The sequence below is a fragment of the Myiozetetes cayanensis genome, unplaced genomic scaffold (genome assembly GCF_022539395.1).
Source record: "Myiozetetes cayanensis isolate MyiCay16 unplaced genomic scaffold, myiCay2020 scf16, whole genome shotgun sequence".
NCBI lineage: Eukaryota > Metazoa > Chordata > Aves > Passeriformes > Tyrannidae > Myiozetetes > Myiozetetes cayanensis.
This window is the reverse complement of record NW_026087270.1, coordinates 7,896,918-7,919,216: the sequence shown is the minus strand read 5'-3', so window position 1 is coordinate 7,919,216 and position 22,299 is coordinate 7,896,918. Positions and strand designations below refer to the sequence as shown.

Sequence of the window (22,299 nt, the reverse complement as noted above, 5' to 3'; positions counted from 1 at the left end):
TGTCCAGTGGAATGACTGAACCTCTGGACTGACACACCAGTAATCTACCCAGCTCTACCAGGTGATTCATCTGGCTCTGATCAGCTGGGTAACTGTTCTTTGTCTCAACTTTTCATTTGTTGCTGTTGATTGTGTTTACTGCTCCCTCCTTCTCTCCATTGGGAGCATCAGTGGGATGGTACAGTGTGACCAAAATAGGAAAAATGTGCTGAGATCCCATATAGAGTGTCCCTTGCACTGCTTGCACTCTGCCTCTTACCTGAGGTATTGAAGGGTTTTGGGGTGGCAGCAGCAAACAAAGGCTGTTTCAGAGTGTTCTGCCTTCCCAAAGGAAAATGAACTCCTTTCCTATACAAGAGATTTATATGGCAAATTAGGTCAGTTATCATTAAGCTACTGCACAGCAGGACAAATCATAATTTTAAATACATTTCAAATCTAAGTACATGTAAAATACATTCTGATGCAGTACAAATCAAGCCTCTTACAGTTGCTATGTGGACCAGTCAGAGGAACATGGAGCATAATAATCAAGGAATAAGTTAGTTGAGTTTTACTGCTGCTTGTGAAGACTATATAATTCATACCATTGTTTATGTTTACTTGTAACCAACTATACTCACGGCTGTCTCCTCAGAAGGAGAAAAATTTAAATGCATAAACCAAAATTAGTTTTTCCCTGTCAGTCCCTCTGAGGTACTGTTTTTATTGTAAAAATCTGCATGACCCTTTGTTCTCAGAGGAGATGAAATGAGTAAAAATTTATACTCAAATTTATACCCAAAATTTTCCAAAGTCAGCCCTAAAAATGAAGCTCTCTGCTATGCAACTAACCAACCAATTGTTTGTCTATTCACAGATTTTTTTTTTCTGTCTTCACGTTCCACAAATAACAAACTTTTCTTCCTGGCTGTGCCTTTTTTGAGTCTCTTTTTCTGATCACGACAATTTAGTTTCATGGCAGACTTCATAATCTCACGGGCACCAGAGCCCTCTGCCAAGGTTTATGCAGATTTAAAGCCTGGATTAATCTGGCCCAGTATTTATAAAATGTTCTGAACTATAGAAGCACTATAAAAGTACTGTATTTTATTATTGAGCCCCAGGAAGTATCCCTCCTGCTAACTCAGCACACATTTAAGCTGCTGTTCCTGGAGGTGAAGTGCAGTGACAGAAACAACCAAATCCATGTCTTGTCTTTTGAGATTGTATCTCTCTCTCTTTTCCTTCTTCCGGTCTCTTTCCTTTTTCTTTTTTTATTCTCCTTCTATGATTTCTGTAAGAAGCTGAATAGGAAGGATGGAGACACACCTTCAAAGATTTCACCTCCCGAGACTGTTCTTTCAAAGACTTTGGCACAGTCTTCCTGCTTTTTACTGCCACAGGACTGCCCAGTTCCCTCATGCTGTTTCTAAAAGCTGGCAGATTCTGCAGAAACCTTTTGGAAAAAAAAAAAAAAGTCTTGATGCAGGGGGAGGCTGCTTTCAAACTCTGGTCTGCAGCTGGCACTCAGTGGGGGGAGAAGCCAGCCTCCAAATCCAGGCCATCCCAGCAATTTGATAAAAATCTCTAGCACAACTCAGGGAATGCAGGTCTATGCTGACTGGATTTGCAGAGTTTCTCGGGGGCTGCTTCCAGAAACATTTCTATGTTTTACTGCTTAAAGCACAGGCAGCTACAGCACAGGTTCAGTTGTCGTGTGTTCCCCTTCTGTGTTAGCCACAAGAAGACAAAGCTCAAAATCAAGATGAGTGCGTGTGTACTGATTGCAGTATATTTATACCTGTACATAAAGAAATTAACTGATACATCTTATAGTAGTGGACTCAGAATCAGGTCTCATTTTTGTACTTGGGAGTGTGGCTATCTAAAATGGAGTCAGTGAACTTTCCCCAGCACCATTCAGAAGGCATTATGGGTCCATTTATTTTTACTTCCCTCCCCCCATTATTTGATAGTTCTTTTAAGACTTGTGAGTTTTACTTGGTTCCTTTTGATCAGAAGGAAAAGGTACTGTAGGAACTGAGACGCTGCAGTGACTCTGGCTTTGAACTCACCAGGTCTAAAAGCCTGCAAGAACATTTTCTCTTTCAGCTTTCCAGCGGGCTCCTAGAGCTGCCTGATAAAGGGGTATGGTAAACTGTCCTGAAGGACAGCTGGAAAGCTAGGCACTACAGCCTGAACTCACAATGGAATTGAGAGATATATATTTAGTTTAATCGTATTAAAATTTAAATGTTAGACTTGAGAGTAGATTTTTTTAAAATAAAATTCAAGTCATTAAAAAAAAGTTTTCTGTTCCATTCCCTTGAGCTTGCAGGGTCCTGAGCTCCTGAAAATGCTGCGGCTCCATCTAGTGGCACTGCGATCCCCTGTCAGGGGGAGGAAAGCCTTTAGAAAAACACTGAGGAGCAACGAGGAAAATATTAGGATTTAAATTCTGCATTTTCACTAAAATTCTCTAAGATTTCCTATCGGTTATCAAGTTAGAGTCTCACACTGTCTGGAATGAAACAATATTTAAATTGCTGGTTTAGAGAGATTAGTAAATGAAAGTTCATCCAGTCTATTTCTCCTCAGCATTTTTCTGAATAATCATTGACTTACATATACATATTACTATTTCTAATAGAAGAAAACTGTACTATGACTATAGGTATATATATCTATATCTATATCTAACTCCATGTAGTACTTGTAAAAGTAACTTTGATCTGAATTTTTTTAAATGCTTGGCAAACATTTATTAAGCATCAAAACATTCAAATTTGTTTGCTCTATGCACTCATCAACCATCTGTCCATCCACACATCCACTGTGCATGGAGATTTTGCATGTTTATAGACACAGTAAACCTTATCTTGCTCTCAATTACGTTATAACTTTATTTCAGTGTAGCTGCTCTCAGCTCTTACTGGCCTGACATGAAAATTTGTGTCTTGTGTATCTGTGTATAGAGCATGTATATACTCACAAAGTGTGATGAACATATGTTGTAATGTGATCCTAATGTAAATAGGTTTGTTCTTTGGGGTTCTCACCTCATGCAGATGGGAATTGACGTTCAGTATTTTACACCATTACAACTGTGTTTAGTTTTTCAACACATCTTGCTCCTGTCTTTGATCTAAAAAAAACCCCAACAAAACAAAACCAAAAAAACCCTCATCATTCTTGATTTGATTTGCTCAGCTGCCATCTGAGCCACAAAACCTAGATTCCATCTTGTGTCCTAAACTCGACTCCCATGCTGATTGTACAAATCTGTTGAATTCAATAAATGTATTTAGCCTTATTAAGATTCAGGAAAGCAAATATTATCCTCCAGTGATGCAGCAGATAACAGGAGTTAATAACAAGTATGTGATAAAGATCACAGGATTCCCTGTAAACAAGATGCTGCATTGCACAGAGAGCATCTTGTCTGCATATGTTTCATAAGTAACTAGGCATCCTCATGGGCTTCTTTAGTTATTTTAGAAACTTGTGTAAACAGTATTATCTACTTAATGCCCCAAATGATATAATAATTGATATGGAAATGGGGCAAAGCTCAATAGATCGTAATGCAACTCTCCATGGACTCTTGGAGATGATCTGCCCAGATTTTATTTAAATTTTCTTCTAGCTTGTGTGTAGCCTGTGGTTTGTTAGATGTTTTAGGCAGATATTGGTTGGACAGTATTTTTTTTTTTTTACCTTTTTTTCCTGGAAAAATTTAAATGTGAACTTATACTTGGATTGTTATCTGTTGTAGGTATACTTCAGAGGTGTCAATGACAATTGGCTCTGATGTATTGTGTGCTGTTGTTGAGAAAAATGGATAATAACAGACTGCTAATGCATATGGTACTCTAGTGGTTGTGTGATTCTTCTTGTTTAGAGTACAAAAGCACTGGAAAGAAATTCCAGAGTTGTAAGAAATTCTTAAAACTGGAAAAATGTATTTGAAAATATTTTCCTGTTCCTTCTTGTGGAAAATGATACTGAAGTCTGGAGATTTTTTTGGTATAACCTAAAAATCTCCTAGGCAAGACTTTTTTTTCTTTGCTATTTTGGTAAAGTATTTTTGTTAAAATATTTGTGCTATTCAACCACTTATCAGTTCAGACTTACTCCACTCTTTTCTCTTCCATAGTCTTATCACACAGTTTTCTCAGGTATATGATACTAGGCAAAAATGAAGCTGTGTTGTGGCTGTTCATATACTTAAGAACATGTAACTGTGACACGTCTCTGCTTTGTAAATCTGTGATGCAAGTTGTGCCTCAGTATTTCTCCAGGCAGTCAGTGTGGTCTCCAGACCACTGTATTAGACTTTGGGAAAAATCACTCCTCTTACTTGTACCACAATTCCCCCAGCTGTAAAATGGGGAAAATGATACTTTGGAATGTATGGCTAAAATATAAGTAAACCATAGTTTTATAGAAGAGGACAAAGCCATATTGGTGTTCAAAAGAAACTTGAGGTTTGATTAGACTTGATCAAGGTCACTCACTGGGCTTGTAACATTGCCAAGACCAGAGCTTGGGTCTCCAGATGTTCTGTCTGTTGACTCCAGCTACCTTCTAGGTACAGAGAATGGCTGATGAAGGTTAATAATGCAAACAGGAGAAATGCCAGAAACTGCTCATTTCCATTTATTTTATTAAACCAAAGAAACATTTTGTAAAGAGCACACATTGTTTTGGGAGATAGGAAATGGATGAAATGGATTTATTTATAAAACAGGCTTTTATCACTCAAATGTTGTACAGCACTGAAGTAAAATGGCTGGCTGGAAGCAGGAACCACCTGCTTTGTTAATTTATATTATGTTCTTGCATATGTGGTAGTGCCAGAGTTTTTTGTTTCCAAAAGAGCTTCACTGATGCAGTGCTATTCACTGTTGCTGGCCCAGCACCTGTAGGGCTGGGATGTATAGAATGGGGACAGGATGTGAACCCCATGGAGAGAGCACAAGGGTTTCAGACATTGTTTCTCCAATGGCTTCTCAACAAGAGTTAATAGATAAGCAAGACAGGTAGATGTGGATGGAAATGTTAGCAATTTCTTTTTTGAGCCCTTCTTAAAACACTATTCAGAGGAAAACTAAGATGTGGTGGCAGGTGTAGAGCACCCATGTAATTGTTATACATCTTATGAAAAAGCCAGGACAATACAGCAATGCTACTGTACTGCTGCACTGAGCAAAAGTAATGGGGAAAGATACTAATCTCTGACTGCCTGCAGGAAATCTGTCCTACCAGGACTCACATTTTTAACTGTTGAAGGCAAAGTTGCATGTACAGGCAGAGGGAACCTGGTCCTCTCAGGCTGTCCCTACCAGTGAGAGATAATTGGGTCAGTATTGGAGCAGGAATGCCATTACCCTTTAGTTTACTAACATGTAACTGCTGAATACTCACTTTGCTGTAAAAATCAAGTAAAAAATAATATGCAGAAGTTGACTTTTGAAATGTGAGTAAAGAGAAGCAGAATTCTTTTGGCAGGTCCAACCACTCTCTGAGAGTATATAGGTAAGAAATCGGAATTGGCTGATTGCCTGTGGAGCTGATCAGCCAGCATGGTCTCATTACAGCACACTGTAATATATAGATAATTTTGTAACTTCTCTAGTTTATAAGAAAAGTAGCACCTGATTTTAAAATAAGACTGCACTGGTAAGAAACTATGCAATCCACAATAAGCACACAGGTTTGGCATCTTGAACTGAAAGAGAACTTAGAGGTACTAAGTTATTCTTGATAAATACAACAGGCTTATATAAATCAAAATTGCCTCTATCCCAATGCACATTTCTGAGTTAAATGCTAGAGTTAACTTATTTGGTCAGGTTTCAAAGGTTTCCTGATCTATGGGTACTAAAAACCTGAATGAGGAAACCTTATGGGGAAGTACTGAGTGAGGAAATAGAGGCACAGAAGTTAAGTTCCTTGTGCAAAGTTCAGACCAAGTCTGTGGCAGAGCTCCAGATGAAATGCAGCCTCTGTGGACCCCCGTTTGACACCATATCCATTCTAGCCTTTTCTTTCCAATGATTTTCAATGCAATCTCTGAAGAGATTCATACATCCAAAGGTCACAGACTTGCATTTGTAGGAAGGAAATGCATACCTGATTTGCTTGGGGGAGCTTGAATTGTTGGGGAGATTTTAATTTTAGTTGTATTCTAATAGTAACGAAATCACAAACTCATTTTATGAACATTACCCTTGACTCTTTGAAGTGGTTTGACTGGAAGTCTCAATGCAGCAGAAATTGAAATCAGCCCTTTGAGTGAGGCAGATGATATGTTCTTACTGGGTAGCTCTGAAGATGTTGTGGCCAACTAATTGCCACAGCTGAAAACAGTCTCTACTAAGGAAGTTCAGTGTGGGGGAATTACCCAACAATGTTCTTTCTTCACACTATTCCTGTATTTGTTTAGTTCATCTTCCCCCATAATACAAGGAGACTGACCTTCACCTTCTGGTGGACAAGGACAATGAGAACTTTTCTAGGATCATTTTGCTGATAAAATTCTACCAGTACATTGTATGGAAAAGAAGATATTTGGCTTACTCCATTTAAACAATTGGGGTTTTTTTGCACTATTTATTTTATTGTCTTTTCAATTATATAAATTCTTCTCTTAGCCAAATTGCACCTCAGAACATGCCAGCAGAAATAGGTCAGCTTTGGATCAGTCAGTCGTTCTGAGATGGAAAGTTACAACATTACCACAAGTAGAGGTTAAAAGTAAGATCTTACTGATGTGCTGCCTTTCCTGGTAATTGTCCTTGTCAGGCAGCATATCCTTATGGACCCTCTAATCCTGTGGTCAGCTGTAAGGTGAGGGACTGTGGATGCAATCAGAGACTCATGTACCATCCCATGGGAATCTGAGCAGAATCCAAGGGAGCTGTGCCCAGGGCACTGCACACAGTGATGGGAGGGAGCAAAAGGGAGGAAATGGATTTTTGCTGTTCTTTTGGTCTTTCATCACCAACTTCTGTGGAGTTAGAGCAGCATGAAGGCCATGACTCCTTCCTACCTTAACTTGAAACTGCCTGAGTGTGATGCAAACCCCAGGCATGCTTTCTTCTTCATTGCTTTGATACTGATTCAGACATTCTCTAAGAAGGTGTTACCTTTGATTCATTTAAACTGTCCTGCAATGTGATACGTTATGGGAAGATTAGTCCCTAAGGCTCTTAATTAATTACTCTTAATTCTATTATTTCTGGTATAACTAGAAAAAAACAATTGTCAAATAACAAATAATCCATGTATTTTGAGTTTAATGTCTAGCTGTTAATAGCTACTTAAAATATTAACATTCTACCCCAGACACTCCTATTATTCTGTATTTTTTTCAAGACATCCTTCTTGTAACAATACACAGCAAAGTTTTTCAGGCTCAGTGCATTTCCAATTAGCTGATTCTTTCATGTGTCTGGGAGGTAAGTTAATACAGTTATTCCTAATTTATTGACAGTGTCAATGTGGTGCATGTAGTATCTGTAACTGGAGTCCAGGCCTGACTGTGTTCAGCAGAGGATAATGACCCATGCTAGTTAATTAAATTATTTACCATATTTATGAGAATTAATTTACTGGATTGTTAAAATAAGTGTATGGGAGAGATCATACAGTTGAGGGAAATTACCAAAGAGGTTAAACTGAGTCTTTTTCAGCTCTTAGGAAGCTTTCCCAGGAGCTTTAGGGCCAAAACAAGCTTAGTATTTTATAGGTGGGTTGGATCCCTGAAAAAATTAGGTATAATATTTCAGTGCCACCAAGATGATGCTTCCACAGTATACCAGCCTGTATAGCTAAGGCAAGGCCCAGTTTATATAAACCTCTGAAAGGAAAGAGAGAAGCACAGACCGTCTGTTAACCATATCTCACAGCTCAATAATCAGAATTAAATGCTAGCATTATAATAGCCAGATGTTCTCCCCAACAGCACCCTCCTGTAGTTCCTTTCCATTATGAATGTAGCACACGTGGTTTGAATTTTCCACCCCAGTCAAAGCTGTGCTTAAAGATCACCCCAAACAAGAATGTACCTTCAATGCAAGTCATAAAACTCTGCTAGTTACGGAAGGGAAATGAGGTATATTCCCTCATCTCTGATGGAATGATCATTGCTTGTATCTTTTGCTCTTACCAAAGTTGATTGTAAACCTTCCCCCCCACGTTCTCCTGCCCACAACAGCTGAATTCAGTGGGAACAGGACCAATCCCATCATTCTCAAACACAGCAAAGTGCTATTTGACCAGGCCTGAGCTGGAGGATGAAAAAAAAACTACATTCAGTGTCTGAAGATGCATCCTTGAAATTGCATCAACTGAGAAGGTATTTTTGTTCTTGAAAGGAAATAGTTTCCACATGAGCAAGAAATGCTTCTGATTCTGCAGTCTTAAGTGCTTTATTCATTGTAATTTTTTATTCTGACTTTTCACTGAAAATAAGCTACATTCAAAATAAGCAAAACATAAATGATTATTTTCCTGCAAATTTCTTTCAAAAAACTTAAGGTGCTCCTCAGGTGCTCCTCATATCTGCAGAGAAAATGTAATATTTTCCAACATAGATGCTAATGTCCCTTTTGAACATGGAAGATATTTAATTTAATTTTTTTTTCAATTAATACAATGCTATGTTTGCCAAACTGGAAATTTTCAGTTCTTACTCCTTCAGGAGTTTGCTCTTTGATGAAATGTTTTTTTGCGTTCATTGTACGTACTCCCGAACTGCAAGTTCTTTCAGGGTAAAAACCCGTATGGGATCTTTCTTTGTCTTCCATTCTTCCAGTTTTTCTTGCAAAGACAGAAAATCCTTGCCAAGTTCATAGGCCAGAGTGATCATTGTTTCTAACAAGGGGATATAATACCTGTGGCTGGAATGCACACGAAGGCGTGATAGAGCTTTTTCTCCATATTCAAAGGCACTTGCTGGGTTTTCCAGGTCCTTGTGGCACACCACGATAGCACAGAGAGTAGGGACAATTGAGACAGGGTTGCCTCTTGTCAGCCTTTCCTGCAGACCGATGACTTCCAAAAGGATTTCCAAAGCTTTGGTGTACTGGCCACCCCGCAAGCAACCATACGCTTCCTGAAGCTCTGGCCTTGTTAGAAAGTCAATAAATTTCTTTGATCTTCGGATACATTTCATAGAATACAGAAGTCTCAGGTAGTCCTTGAAGGCTAATTTTCTCTCATTGATTATTTCTTCTGTGAAGTTCCCCTTTAGGGCTTTTTTGGGAAAGGTCACATCTTCCATTTCTTCACTAAATTCCTCCAGCAGATTTCGGTGCAGTTTCTCAAAATCCGAATAACGTCGTTCGATTACAGACTTGTTGCTGTCAAAACTCCCTGTTTGCAGAATGATGATTTTATACGTCTAAACAAAGTCAAACAGAAAAATAAGCATGAGAAGGACCATTCTAGCCCTATTGCAGTCAGATTTTTTCTGTTACTGCTTTGAAAAGATATTGTGCCTGTATATTCCTCCAGCTAAAACGTTCCTGCACCAATTTTATGTATGTAATCTTGTATACTCCTATGGTTTACAGCAGTGCTGCTAAATCACATGCTGTCTGGGATTAGGGTGCATGCTCAGCGTAGGCCTGAAGAGTCTGCAACCATCAAATTAATATTTCCCACCTCCTGCTGTTCTGTACTTTTGTCACCAGACTTAGCCTTAGCATGCAAATAAGTTGTAGATAGTGCACTAACAGATTCCATCCTGCAAGGTGCTGGGAAAGGCAAACTGACAGCAGACTGAGGCACATAAAAACACTTAGAAAGCATTTCTGTAGCTGTACTTTGTTTGTAACAGCCGTGGCTGCTGCAATCAATCATCTTCAGCAAACTGAATGGATTTCCCAGACTTAATATTGAATGTAATCTATTTTACATTGGTCATAATATTCAGAAATGTTGTTTGTAAGAGATATTACTGGGGATCTGGGGGTGTTATTAATCCTGTGAAAGAAGAGGGAGTGTTTGGCAATATATTTGGTATGTGCAAAAATAAGATGGAGCAACTCCAAAGCCTTCCCCCCCCTCTAAATCACTGCCCTCTATTCAAACTTACTTGGCACGTAAATAATACAAAAAAATTTGACATTTCTACAACAATCTGTTTGCTATCTAAATTCCTTCACTAACAGCTAACAGCAATGCTGGCCCACAGTAACTCAAGAGTATGTCTTCCTCAGCTCTTCACTAGCCTCAAAATGGTTATAATAAATGTGATATTAGGAAAATAGCTGCAAAACAAAATCGTGTGTTATGTGTTGTACAAATAGATTCTCTTCTGGATCTGATCAAAGCACAGTGATGCTGAGGAAGGGCCAAATCCCTAATGTGCATAAACCAGTGAAGCTCCACAGAGGCCACCACACATCAGCTAAAGACACAGACTGTGGGCCTTTTAGATGACCATAATTATATTCAACTTCAGCCTATTCACACTGATTTATTACAGGGGCTGGACAGGTTTGACTCATGCCAGTTGTTTTCTTTGCTGCTGTTGAAGGGTGCAAACCAGTGCTCATTCCAGTGTCTGTCTGATTCTCTTCCTTGTTTTTCCTTAAAGAGAAATTCTCTTTAATCTTCATAAATGATCTTTATAGGTGCCTCTTGAAAGGTTTCTAAATTTGAGCTGACTTCTCTGATCTCTTTTCATTTGTAAGCACTGTGACATTTTCCCATACTTTGTCCTGCTCCCTGCTGAAAAGTGTATATGTGCCTGATGCATTCTAAAACAATCATAAGAGCAATTTTTTTTAAGTTGTCATTTTATCAAGGGCAGCTAAGTGAATAATTTACAAGTACTTGCTTTTTTTTATTTGAGGAGTGTGCATGAAAAAGGCAAGAAATACCATTTAATTTGACTGTCATTCAAATTGACTCAATTTTTTTATAATGTAAATCTTTCTGCCTAGGCATGTAACTTATAACTGAGTTTAACTAATTGCACATAAGCTGAGTGATACTCTTGTTCTCATACAGTTCTACTAAAATAATTTTGAACTATTCAGCAAGCTGGATACTGCTGAGTGTATGCAATAACAGCAGCAACAAGTAGGTTGGAATAGCATGAACTAAGTAGGTGCGTACAGAATGCAGCAAGATCTGAGGCCAGTCTGCAAAACATTTACCTGCTCCAAATTCTACTAAGCTGGGTGACCCAGTGTCAGCAATGCTAGCATGATTCTTGGCATTTTTCGTCTCAGAGATTGCAGCAAAGAAGGAAATCATCCCTATCTGAATTTCACAGGAGTGGTGAAGGAGACTCACTCTAGATCAGTCCTTCTGAAGGTCAGGAGCAGAATCAGAAATAAAAGACCAGCATCAGTACTATGAGTGAAGATACAAAAATCCAAACTACTGTGTTGTTCCTCCCCCTCATACTCATGTTTTATTTTAAAAATATGACAGAAATATGCCACCTAAGGGAGGTCTATGTAGGGAAGGGGAACAATCCCAAGTGATCTAGCTGGAGGATGTCTTAGGCTTTTTCAACATCAAAGAATTTTGCACTTGTGCTAAAAGAAACCTCTGATGTGGAAGTTATACAAATGCACTGCAGCTGCTACAGCAGGCTAGCTCAGTGGAAGTGTAACTATAGTGATATTTTTTTACTTGTGTGAATTTCCTTAATGTTGACAAAGCTCTGGGTGTTAGGGATGCTCAGGCTACTAATTTACTTGATGTCACTTGTCCACTGATGCAGATTTTGTGAATTGACTGTCAGAGGGTTTTTTTAGAGGCAGATTCCAGCAGCTATGCCCGTACAATCAGTGAGCTTTTACACCATACGATAGTGGCTTGCAAAACTTGGCCCTCGGTAAGGCTTTCATGTAGTGAGACGTGCTGTGTGCTCTGCAGACCCCTGTAGAGTGAAGAAAAATTAATGATCTTCTTACATATTAATTTCTTAGCTTACCACATATTTAGATAAGTGGTGCTCTACAATTCTGGCTGATGGGATTTCAAAAAGGAGTTTGACTTGTCTGCACTGGCTTTTTTCATTCCTCCAATATTCCTGAAGCTCCTTAGTGGTCATCGAAGAGTGGGGACTTAGGGTAGAACTGGAATCTAAAAATAATATATTTAGTATGTCAGATTATATCCTTTGCATTTGGAAAAAAAGCTCTTATACATTTATTATGAAAGGACAGCCTAGATTTTTTGTTGCTGTAACTGCAGGAACTAAAGACTGATAAAATAAGTGATTTCACTGATAATAATGACAGGTCCAGATGCTTTGAGGGAAGTTATTGGGGTCTAATATTTTGAAAGACACCAAAGCATCTGCAGAATACAAAGTTGTAGAAAAAGTCGTGCCAAGAAGTATTGTATGTCAAGGGTGTAACCTCAGGCACAGTCTGAGCATGGGATTTTGTTCACCATCCCAGAGGCAGCCCAAAGAAACATCAACTGAGTCTCCTGAGTCAGATGTTTCTCCAGGCTCCTTTGTTGCTCAAAGGAGGAGTTAACACAATGCAGCTGCAAATTCAGACATATTTTCAAATACTGACCCTATTCAAATGTGAGGTTTGTGCAGTAATAGGCAAAAGCTGAGAAAACATGAATATCCTAACCTCAAAGCTGGATACCCAACTCAACTGAAGGAGGAATTTTTGCATCCTCGTTTTCTTTTGTAGCTGATGACACAGTTCAGCTGCAAATATTTTATATACCTCCTTCCTTTCCCTTCTCTCTCCTCCTACACTCACATACAGACACACACATACATATGTATACATATGCATATATAAAAATATAGGACAGCTGGTTGAAGAGTTTGCTTACAGGAGATTTGATGTAGCATTTCAAAAGGTGATTTCTCTGTCTTTGAAATCTACTGACAACAGTTTTCATCTGGTGGCATATAGGCTAGTAAAGTGGATAAAAGAAGTGAAATATTTGTATTTCAGTGGGCCCACTGTCAAGGCAGTCAGCCAAAGTCAGTCTGCAATGTGTGTTGCATTCTGACAATGGAGGTGAATGAGCACAAACGAAGGGTAAGAGATCAGCTTGATGCAGAAACAGACTTGTAAAGGTATCATGGTACTCCTACTTTTACATATTCTCAATCAATTTGCCATACAGTCTCCATTATCAGGGCCTTTGGGGCTTGGCTTGATCTCTACAAAGTAAATATTTCCTAAGAGAGATGGGTTTTATGACATCCTTGCAGGCTGAAAAATCTTGATGAGATTACATATATTTTGGATTATACATAAAATTTTATTTAATAACAGATGACAGCAGTCTTGGGCATAGTAAATGCTCAGTGCTGCCTCTTTAAAGGTGTGTGAGAGCCACCTGCTTGAGATAAGCTTCAGTCTTGGTGTCTTTGCTGATACTATCAAGTAGTTCAGATTTTGTGATGGACAGAAGTTGCACTCCTGAGACAGGCCATCTGATGATCACTGCTTTCACTCCCGGTGTGTAAATTAAATCTATAATACATTTTGGGCACAAACAATTTAAAAGGAATACTGTGTGCGTGTATACACACCTGGATGTGCATCTGTTTCACTCTTGCTACATTATTATTACAAGTATAATCAAGGTTTATTTCAGAGCAGTGTAGCAGTGTAACTTTGAACTACTGTTGCAATTAATAAGAAAAGTTTTTTATATAAAAGATTAATGGCATAAATAGCTAGATGAAAAATAAAATCAAAAGATAGCATCAACCTTGCAAGTCATCTTTTTCTGAGTTTTCTTTTCTCAGTTGACATGAAATTTCGGCTTTGGGTTGATTTTCTTCTTTATCAGATGGGCTTGTGGTAGAAAATGTTGTAATTCTGCTTGTGGTAGAAAATGTAGTAATTCTGCTTACAGCTTCCAACAGTTCCTTTTCTGCTGTGCAGTGTGAATCTCGGTCCATTGCAAACTCTCACTGAAAGATTACAAAACCCATGATATTTCTTAGTACCATGCCTTTAGAGGATCCAGTCTGGTAATCTTTTTCATTACTTACTCATTGTTCTCTGTGAACTTGTATCAGTGAAACTGTAGTTTCATAAAAGCCAAAGTAATAAATAGAAATATTTTCATAGTTACCAGTGCAGAACTATTCCTATTACCATTACTGCTGAAAGTGCTTTTTTCTAGCAGGTTAAAACCAAACATGAAAACCACAAGAAGTTGTATTGAATAGGATTATGTGGGGAAATCAGTTCTTACCTATGAGAATTTGGTCATGAACTTCAGTGTGGGCAGATATTTTCCTCCTTGTATTTTGCCCTCAAGCTTGCAAGTATGAGTTCAGATGAGCTAAAATCTTGGAGATAATTAGTATAACTAGCAGCCTGGCTCTCTTACACTGCTAGAATATAGTGTTCTCAAGACTCAAAAACTTTCCATCTGTTCTTAATAACAACCTGTAGGGCAAAATAGAGTGGTATCTAAAATAATAAAATGTTTTTATCATATTTCACAGTTTCAGATTGCCGCCAGGGACTTGTCTCTGTACTATAGAGAACAATATATAGAACAGTTATAGAGAACTATACTACTCTGTACTAGAGAACAAAACAAGTGAATTTGACAATGGCTCAGTGTAACAATAACTGAATTTTCTAATTATTGTACAGAAGCATTTTCCCTTTACTTGCCCTCTCACCCTACATACTGTACTGTAGTAGATCTGTATGCCTGTTCTGTTAGGACCATTATTTTACCATGTACTGATAAAATGCCTAGCACAATATGTTCCTACTACACACACCAGATTGGCCACTCTGCCACATAAATATTTCCCCAGGATGCTGTTTGTTTTTTTAAAAAAACAACAACCAACCAACCAAAAAAAAAACCCAAACCCAAACCCTACCTGTTACACCACTATGTTATTCCAGCAGCTGGATGTGTTCTAAGAACATGCTAACAACTTTGCCAGGGTGCTGTGTTCAGTTAGCTATCACGAGCAAAGTTTTGCTCACAGTTCAGCCAAGAGGTGAAAATCAAATAACAGAACAATGTACTTTTATAAAGCCCTGCTAAAATAATGCCCAAGCAGTGGGCATATTATTAAATAGTGTGAGAGTTTAGGAGAGGGATGTTACTACATATCATTTGGCTTCCAATTGCCAACCACTCACTCGCAATGCAGGATACAGAGGTGAGGAAACTCCTTCAGCAGTCCTATTGATTTCTGGCAAGCTGCAAGGCTATAAAGGAAAAGAAATTACTTTCCACACTGGAAATAATGAACAGGCAAACCACTTTCCCCTAACAGAAACCTTGCCTTTGCCTGGCTTGGATAAACAAGTACATCAATGTTGTCATCCTCCTTAATAAAAGCATCATGGAAGCCCTTATTTTCTAACTTCAAACCCAGAATGAAAAGTTCTCACTGTTCTTTGAGTCCTCCTTAAGATCTGCTTTTTCTGCATGAAGAGTAGCCACTTACTTATTGTCTAATCGCTCAATCTTTTGAAAATCACAACAGTTTACCCCAAGAGCATATAAAGTAGATTAAATGAGGAATCTGAAAATGGCCGAACAAATTTAAATGACAACTTTTTTCTTTGTTGTAAGCTGGGATAACTTTATAAGCAAAATTGTATTTACATTAAAAAAAATCTTTCTATATATATATAGCTTTACATACGTAGCAAATGCATTTATGTGAGTGTATATTTATATATAAAAATGCTACTTTAAAACATGATTTACAAGAGAAACACAGCACACTTGTGAACAGAAGAATGCAGAATTGGACATTACGATACACAAATTTTCTGCCTTGAATATATGTGCCTTGAAAACATGCACTTCATATAAACAGTTTCATTTTCACAGCTAAAAACGATTCCAAGCTCTTTTAAGTAAGTTACGATTCATTTTTACATATTAAAAACATCCGAAACAATACAAACCCCCTGAAACAAATTACACCATTTTATCTGGAACAGACACTCATCCTGTTCCATTTCAGGGTAAATCCTGCTCCAGCTCCTTCACTGAGTTTGAAATAACTAGAAACCAACCAAGGTGCCCAGACCACTCACCTGGAACCTGCTGGACTGCAGTTAGTTGTGGCACATGGAGGGTCCGTACAAGGCCACGCAAAGCCTGCTTAGCGTTTTCGGACCGCAGAAAAACATGTCTGTGCTCCCTTCTAGCAGGCACATTCTGTGTCTTACAAAAAGGAAGGAAGAAGCCTTGATTAAATCAGACTTCCTCGTCCCATTGGCTCACTGCTTCAGTGCTGACTGATTACGCGTGAGATTTCCTATCTGCCCCGAGCAGCCCTTGTGCTGCCCCGGCGAGCAGGGCCCGGCACCGGGCAGGTCTGGCAACCCCAGAGTCAGGATTCCACGGGGCTTGGCAGAGGAAAGAGTTCAACAGTAAATGCAATTAACAAAATCAAGGAAAACTTCTCTGCATTGATTTCTGAAACCAAAAAACCACGCTTAGCAAGAGGGATATTAGGGAAAAAAGAGCCAAATATGTAAATGTGCTTATGTGGAAAAATAATGCCCTTTGGGATGTCTTTAAAGTACAGACTTAACATCCAGTTCAGGAAAGAAAATGCAGGTGGCACCACAGCGAACAACCTCGCTCTGTGTAAACTTGCACTTCTGACAGAAATCCTGATTCCACATAGTGCTTAAACATGTGATTAATTTCAAATATCTGCTTAATTAAAGTTCAAATGGAAACATTATCACATCTGACATGTCTACTAAACTTGAAATGGGCTTACGAGTGTGCCTAAAATTAATCCTATGCTTAATATACGCTTAAATTCGTTGTTGAACTGAGGACAAGGTGAAATAGAATGATGTATTAATCCACATGTTCTTTGGTGCAGATGCTTCCTTTTGCAGTTCACTTCGCTTTGGAAATTTGCTTTAAACCCTCAGGATAGCTATTTCTGAGGTAAATAATATGGACATTATCTTTTTTTAGTAATGTAAGTTTCCCCCTTGCCAAAGCTCAGTCACTGAAAAAACCAAGCAATTTTAATGGAGCTCAAATGTGGGAGGCAAACATCCAAAGGACCACATGGATCCTGCCCCACACAGTCCTTCAGAGCAAACAATTTACAATAATGTAAAACCAGGGCCATAAACTGGCAATGCTTCTCTTCTGCTCTATTTGCCACATAAAATAATGCCAGCTCCAACTTGGACTTGGTAAATGTAGAAGTTTTGCCAAAACAGCTGTCAGAATGATGAAAAATCACTCCAATGGAGCTACAACCACACTGGGAAAAGCCCTAGTGTAGATGCCATTATACTGGCAGAGTCCTTCAGCCACTTTAGCATGTTCCATGCAGAATATGATTTAAGTTACACCAGAAATCTGTGCTTGCCAATTCAGCTCTAAGGTGTAGCTATACCAGCCAACCCTTTTAAGTGCAGACAAGGCATATGTTTCTGGCTCTACTCTCATTCCTTTAAAGTTAGATTTATGGGTTTGGTTACAATTGTGAGCAAAACCAAAGAGGGATTTCAGTGCATTTTACTCTTGCTGACAGTTCACAGATGTATCTAAACTTTGAATTCTGAATCTGTTAATTTATGTGTTGCCAAAGAAGCAATGTATTATTTTGTGATGCTTAGTGCTATTGTCCTTCTCTTGTTAAATGCTAAAAGAAAAAAGCACATTTTTCAGTATATTAAGTATGACCTCTACTTTCAATTATTTCAGAATAAGTAAGTCCTAGTCCAATTAACCTGGAAGATCTTAAAAAAAGAACATATTCATTAAATGTTCTGTTATAGGGATGGTAAAGGGATCCTCATGCACTGGCTCACAAAGAGTTTGTATTCTGTGAAAGCACTGGCTTCTTCAGACGTAAAGAACACAGTGTTAAAAAGCATCTACCAAGGGATATGGAAAAAGAATGCTCTGCAATAATGTAGGAGTAAGGCAAGGTTAAAATCGTAACACTGCAGTGCATAAAAGGTGGTTGTCATTGAAGTTACGCCCTCCATACCAATTTAAGACAAAATTACTCATTTTAGGAAGAATAACCTGAAAGTTTATGTCCAAATTTGGCAACTAGACACCAGATGAGCCAGCAGTGTGATGCTATGTTAAGGATGCCTTCCACTATTGAAAGACCGTGTTTGTGTTCTTGGTAGTTAAAAAAGCAGAGGAGACAGCTGAAATAGTGTTAAATATCCTGCCTTGATTTATAGCCCATTTTGGGCAGTTCCCATTTTCCCAATCAGATAGATTACACAAACCCAGACAGATACAGTGTTCAATCATAAACTACAAAGCTGGTATCAGCTTGAAAAACTGGAAGATAAACCAATGTCATCTACGAACTGCAGTTTCCTGGCAGATTTTATTGGTATTTTATTATAGGCACAGCAAGGTCTTATTCTTATTAAAGAATGTGGCTGTAATAGCCCTATTACAAAATACTCTTCAGCTTCTGTCCATTACAGCTTCAGGCAACCTCATAGTCTGTGCTGCTTTTCCATCTCAGGCCCCAAACTACGTAACTAAACCTTATTTATTTTACTAAATCATTCATTAGAACTGTAGGTAGTGAGAGAAAGAAAAAAAAAAAAGGCAACAAAAAACAAACACTAAAAACCAGAGGGAAGCAGAAATACCTAATATATTTATCCAAGTCCCTTTTTATCACATCACTAATATTTAGAAAGTGTTATAATATTGTCTTTGATGCTTCTACAAGAACCTTTCCTCTCTTTTTCTTAAATGCAGCTGGATAAATACCAACCATTTCCATGTTTGAATTAGCAGAAAAAAACTCAGCTGTTTTGCATGAATATTCTGTACTTTTGGGGTGATGCTGTGATAAATGAATACCATACTCCTATCCTGGCACAGCACAAAATTTTGTACCATGCTATAATATTTAATTGTATAGTGTTGTGTCATTTGAAAGTGGAATTTGTTGACCATACTTCATTATTACAAAACACGTCTCTCTTAACAAGAGTGTGGCTTAAAGAAATCATTCACTGTTTAATGAAAAATAGCTCATGCTGGTGTTACTGACAGGGTTTTCAACATGAAAGAGACGTACCAGGCCCGTTTTACGCTGCCAAAGTCCTGTTATCACTTTACAATGCCTTTATAGTTCTAAAGGAGCATGAAGGAGCTTTAGAGTAAACACCAGTCTTGGCCTGCCTTTCATCTGTGGTGTGTCAGTGACACAGAGCTGTGTGCAAGCCAGTGGGTCAATGGGATATTAACTTGGGTTAAAAGTCACAAGCACTATTCTGTCTGGAGAATGACAGACTTTCTAAATGGGTCATGCTGGTCATTTTTCCTGATGAATTCACAGAGGGTTAAGTACATAATTACATGGAATACAAAATGTTTTTAAATATTTGCTTGTGAGTTATTAGGAACACTACATGTATTCATTCCTATCAAGTACTTTGATATTTTCTGCTTGTGTTGTGTCTGTCCCCTTTTCCTCTCACATATAATTATGGTGTACTTTGGCTAATACTTATAGTCATGTTCCCCATGTGATTTATCTATACCCAAAATGTAAACATAATGAAATTTGGGATAACAGGGTTTACAGCAGATGTGCCAATGCATGTTGTAGTAGCACAAAAGGCAGCTCTCCAAGTGGAGAGCTGCAGCAGCTGTGCGTAGATAGCCACCTTGAGGATCAGCTGAGCATGGCTGGGTTTACTGGGAGCTCTCCTGTGAAATGAAGAAATGTAAGGAATAAATCTTAGTATATATTCAATATGATTCATTCTTTAAAAATTAAATGAGACTTTGAAATGCAATTCTGCTTGTAAGTGACTAGTGAAATGATTAGTGTGAGCATTTGTTCCACAGTAGATGGAATCTCAGTGTTTCCTCAGGAGTTTCCAATAAACTCCTGCTGGTCTCTGTGTCCTTTCCATCTGGCACGTACCCAGACCAATAAAACCCTGTGTCCTGCCTTCCCATCTTCCTAGCAAAAACCTTGGCAGTGACACACAGGGCTTCAGAGCTTAGAAATGGGCACTCCAGTCTGATTTTAGGCTGCACTGGATCTGCTTAGTGACTGTGTCTCTGGATTCTGGAGAGCTATAGGGAACAAGATTTACTAGAACAGCCTTTAGCTAACGTTGATCTGCATATGTTACTAAATTACATAAAAACATGTATTAGAGGAATGTTACAGATGCTAAGAAACCAGGAAAGTGTTTATTTGTCTGTCAATGTTAGTGTAACCACTTTAGGTACAGGATTATATACTGCATTTTTCAAAGATGCTTCTTTGAAGTTTTGCATTACGAGAAATGGACTTCCTACAGATATATTTTTTTAAATGAAATTTAAAGCATCGGTTTAAAACGCCACAGTATTTACCCCCCCCCCCCACTCCCAACACTAAAAAAAAAAATGAATTAAAAAATCTTCTCTGAAAATAAATATTGCTTTCTGGGAATGTGTGAATAGTCTGTAAACACAACCGTCCCGCTGAGCAACTCCTTTCTGTCCCAGAGTTCATTCTCTCATTCATTATTTACGCAGAGCCCACTATATATAAACAACAGCGATGCGAAGTGGATGAAACAGCAGCATTCAGACGACAGTCACAACCAAAAGCAGGTCGGTTAAAGAGGAGCTTCATTTGGCCTTTATTAAATCAAATACTCAGCAGCATTACTTACATTCCTTGAGTGCAAAGATATTTCACAACTGTGTACTGGAGCCAGGCCGAGCCCGACATTCACGAACCCGTGAACGCGAGCGGAGCGGCCGCTGCTTCCCCAGCGAGCTCGGAATTTCCCCGCGCCTGTAAAGGCCGTGCGGTGGGGAAACCGCACGGCTCAAATCCCTCCCGGCCTCTTCCCCGGCGCACACGGAGGGACAGCTCATTAATTCGCTCGGTAGTTCCGCGCCTGGCGGGGTTTGTGACCGCACCGAGCCCCGAGGAGCCCCTGTCCCCCGACCCCACTCGCTGCCGCTCACGGAGCTGGGCGCGGGTCCTTCCCAGGGAGGGGCAGCGGAGCCCCGGGCAGGTCCAAGTCCGAGTCCAGATCCAGATCCGTCCCTGCGGGGCGGGGCGGGGCGGGGCGGGGCGGGATGGGATGGGATGGGATGGGAAGGGATGAGATGGGATGGGATGGGATGGGATGGGATGGGATGGGATGGGATGGGATGGGATGGGATGGGATGGGATGGGATGGGAAGGGCGAAGCCGCCCCGACCCCTCGGGCGCCCGCCCTGTCCCGCCCTCGGGGCACGCCCATTCCACCCAATCAGCGCCGCCGTAGCCCCCGACGTCCCGCCTCCGCGCTCCGCGTGACCAATCAGCGCCCTCCCGCGGGAGTGCCCCGCCCCCCGTCCCCTGCCCTGCCGCTCGTACAACCGCGACGGGCTGGAAACCCCCGAATCCCGCCGTGACTGACGCCGCTGTTCGCCAATAGCGCTGCGGAGCTGCGGCGCCGGAGCGCTGTGATTGGTTGAGAGCGGCGGGGGCGGACCGCCGGGGGCAGCAGGGGCGGTTGCGCGGCCGCGGCGGCGATGGGCGAGCGCGGCGCGGGCCGGCCAAGCGCGCCGGGGCCGGGGACGGGGCCGGGCCGGTGCCGCGGGCGGGCGGCGCGCCCAGCGCGGGGCAGGCCGTGAGGAGGTGAGGGCCGAGCGCGGCCGCGGGGCCCTCAGACAGGGCAGGGCAGGGCAGGGCAGGGGCGGGGCGGCTCCCCGGCCGAAGGCCGCGCTCCGTCCGTGCCCCTGGCCCCCCCGCGCCGCGGGGCCGGGCCGGGGATGGCGGGGCGGGGGCTCCGCTGCGGGCTGGGCGGGGGCGCCGCGCAGGGCCCGGCCGGGCCTTCCCGCGGCTCGGCGTGAATCCCCGGGCAGCGCAGAACTGTGTCGGGACTTTCCTGCGCGGAACCGCCCGGGGAGGGGACAGGGCGCTCGGAGATGGGGGAATAATCGCTCTCCAAAGCTCGGCCGAGCCCTGTGGCTCGCACGGACGTGTCTTGCCGTGGAACTCTCCGTGAGGGAGCCAGTGTCAGGTTTTTTTCATGTGTGCATTGAGCTGCGACTAAATTTCCTTGCTCCGGGTTTTAACCTGCCCTCGAAAGTTGTTTTCGGACTGTCGGAGAACATAACTTTGCATCTCAGCTGTTTAAATTTCTTTTCGGTGTTAAAGTGAAAGTTCTCTTAGAATCTGTACAATTTGTTTTAGCCTCTTCGTTTTGTGCTCTGGATCAGAGCTACGGACGTGTGATCATGCTGAAACCTGATAGCTGATTCAAATATCTCCATACAGTTCATCCGAGGCTCCTGCAGGGTAGGAACAGAGTTCTTGCATTTCAGAGCAAACTGTTTTTA

The 22,299-nt window shown here is 40.6% G+C and overlaps 1 protein-coding gene across 2 annotated transcripts; it reads right to left on the bottom strand.

Annotated features, from left to right (window-relative positions):
* Positions 1 to 8,421: 8,421 nt before the first annotated feature.
* On the bottom strand, positions 8,422 to 20,976 carry SNX20 (sorting nexin 20). Of its 2 annotated transcripts, none has more exons than XM_050311234.1 (6): positions 20,634 to 20,976; positions 16,029 to 16,158; positions 15,117 to 15,185; positions 13,708 to 13,912; positions 11,945 to 12,096; positions 8,422 to 9,391 (listed from the first exon to the last, which is right to left on the bottom strand). In XM_050311234.1, exons 4-6 carry the CDS (start codon positions 13,898 to 13,900, stop codon positions 8,723 to 8,725), a joined length of 1,014 nt encoding a protein of 337 aa, XP_050167191.1. In that variant the 5' UTR covers positions 13,901 to 13,912; positions 15,117 to 15,185; positions 16,029 to 16,158; positions 20,634 to 20,976; the 3' UTR covers positions 8,422 to 8,722. The 2 variants fall into 2 exon arrangements, with proteins under 2 accessions (XP_050167191.1, XP_050167193.1); XM_050311236.1 differs by having other exon boundaries at positions 16,029 to 16,152.
* Positions 20,977 to 22,299: the final 1,323 nt, after the last annotated feature.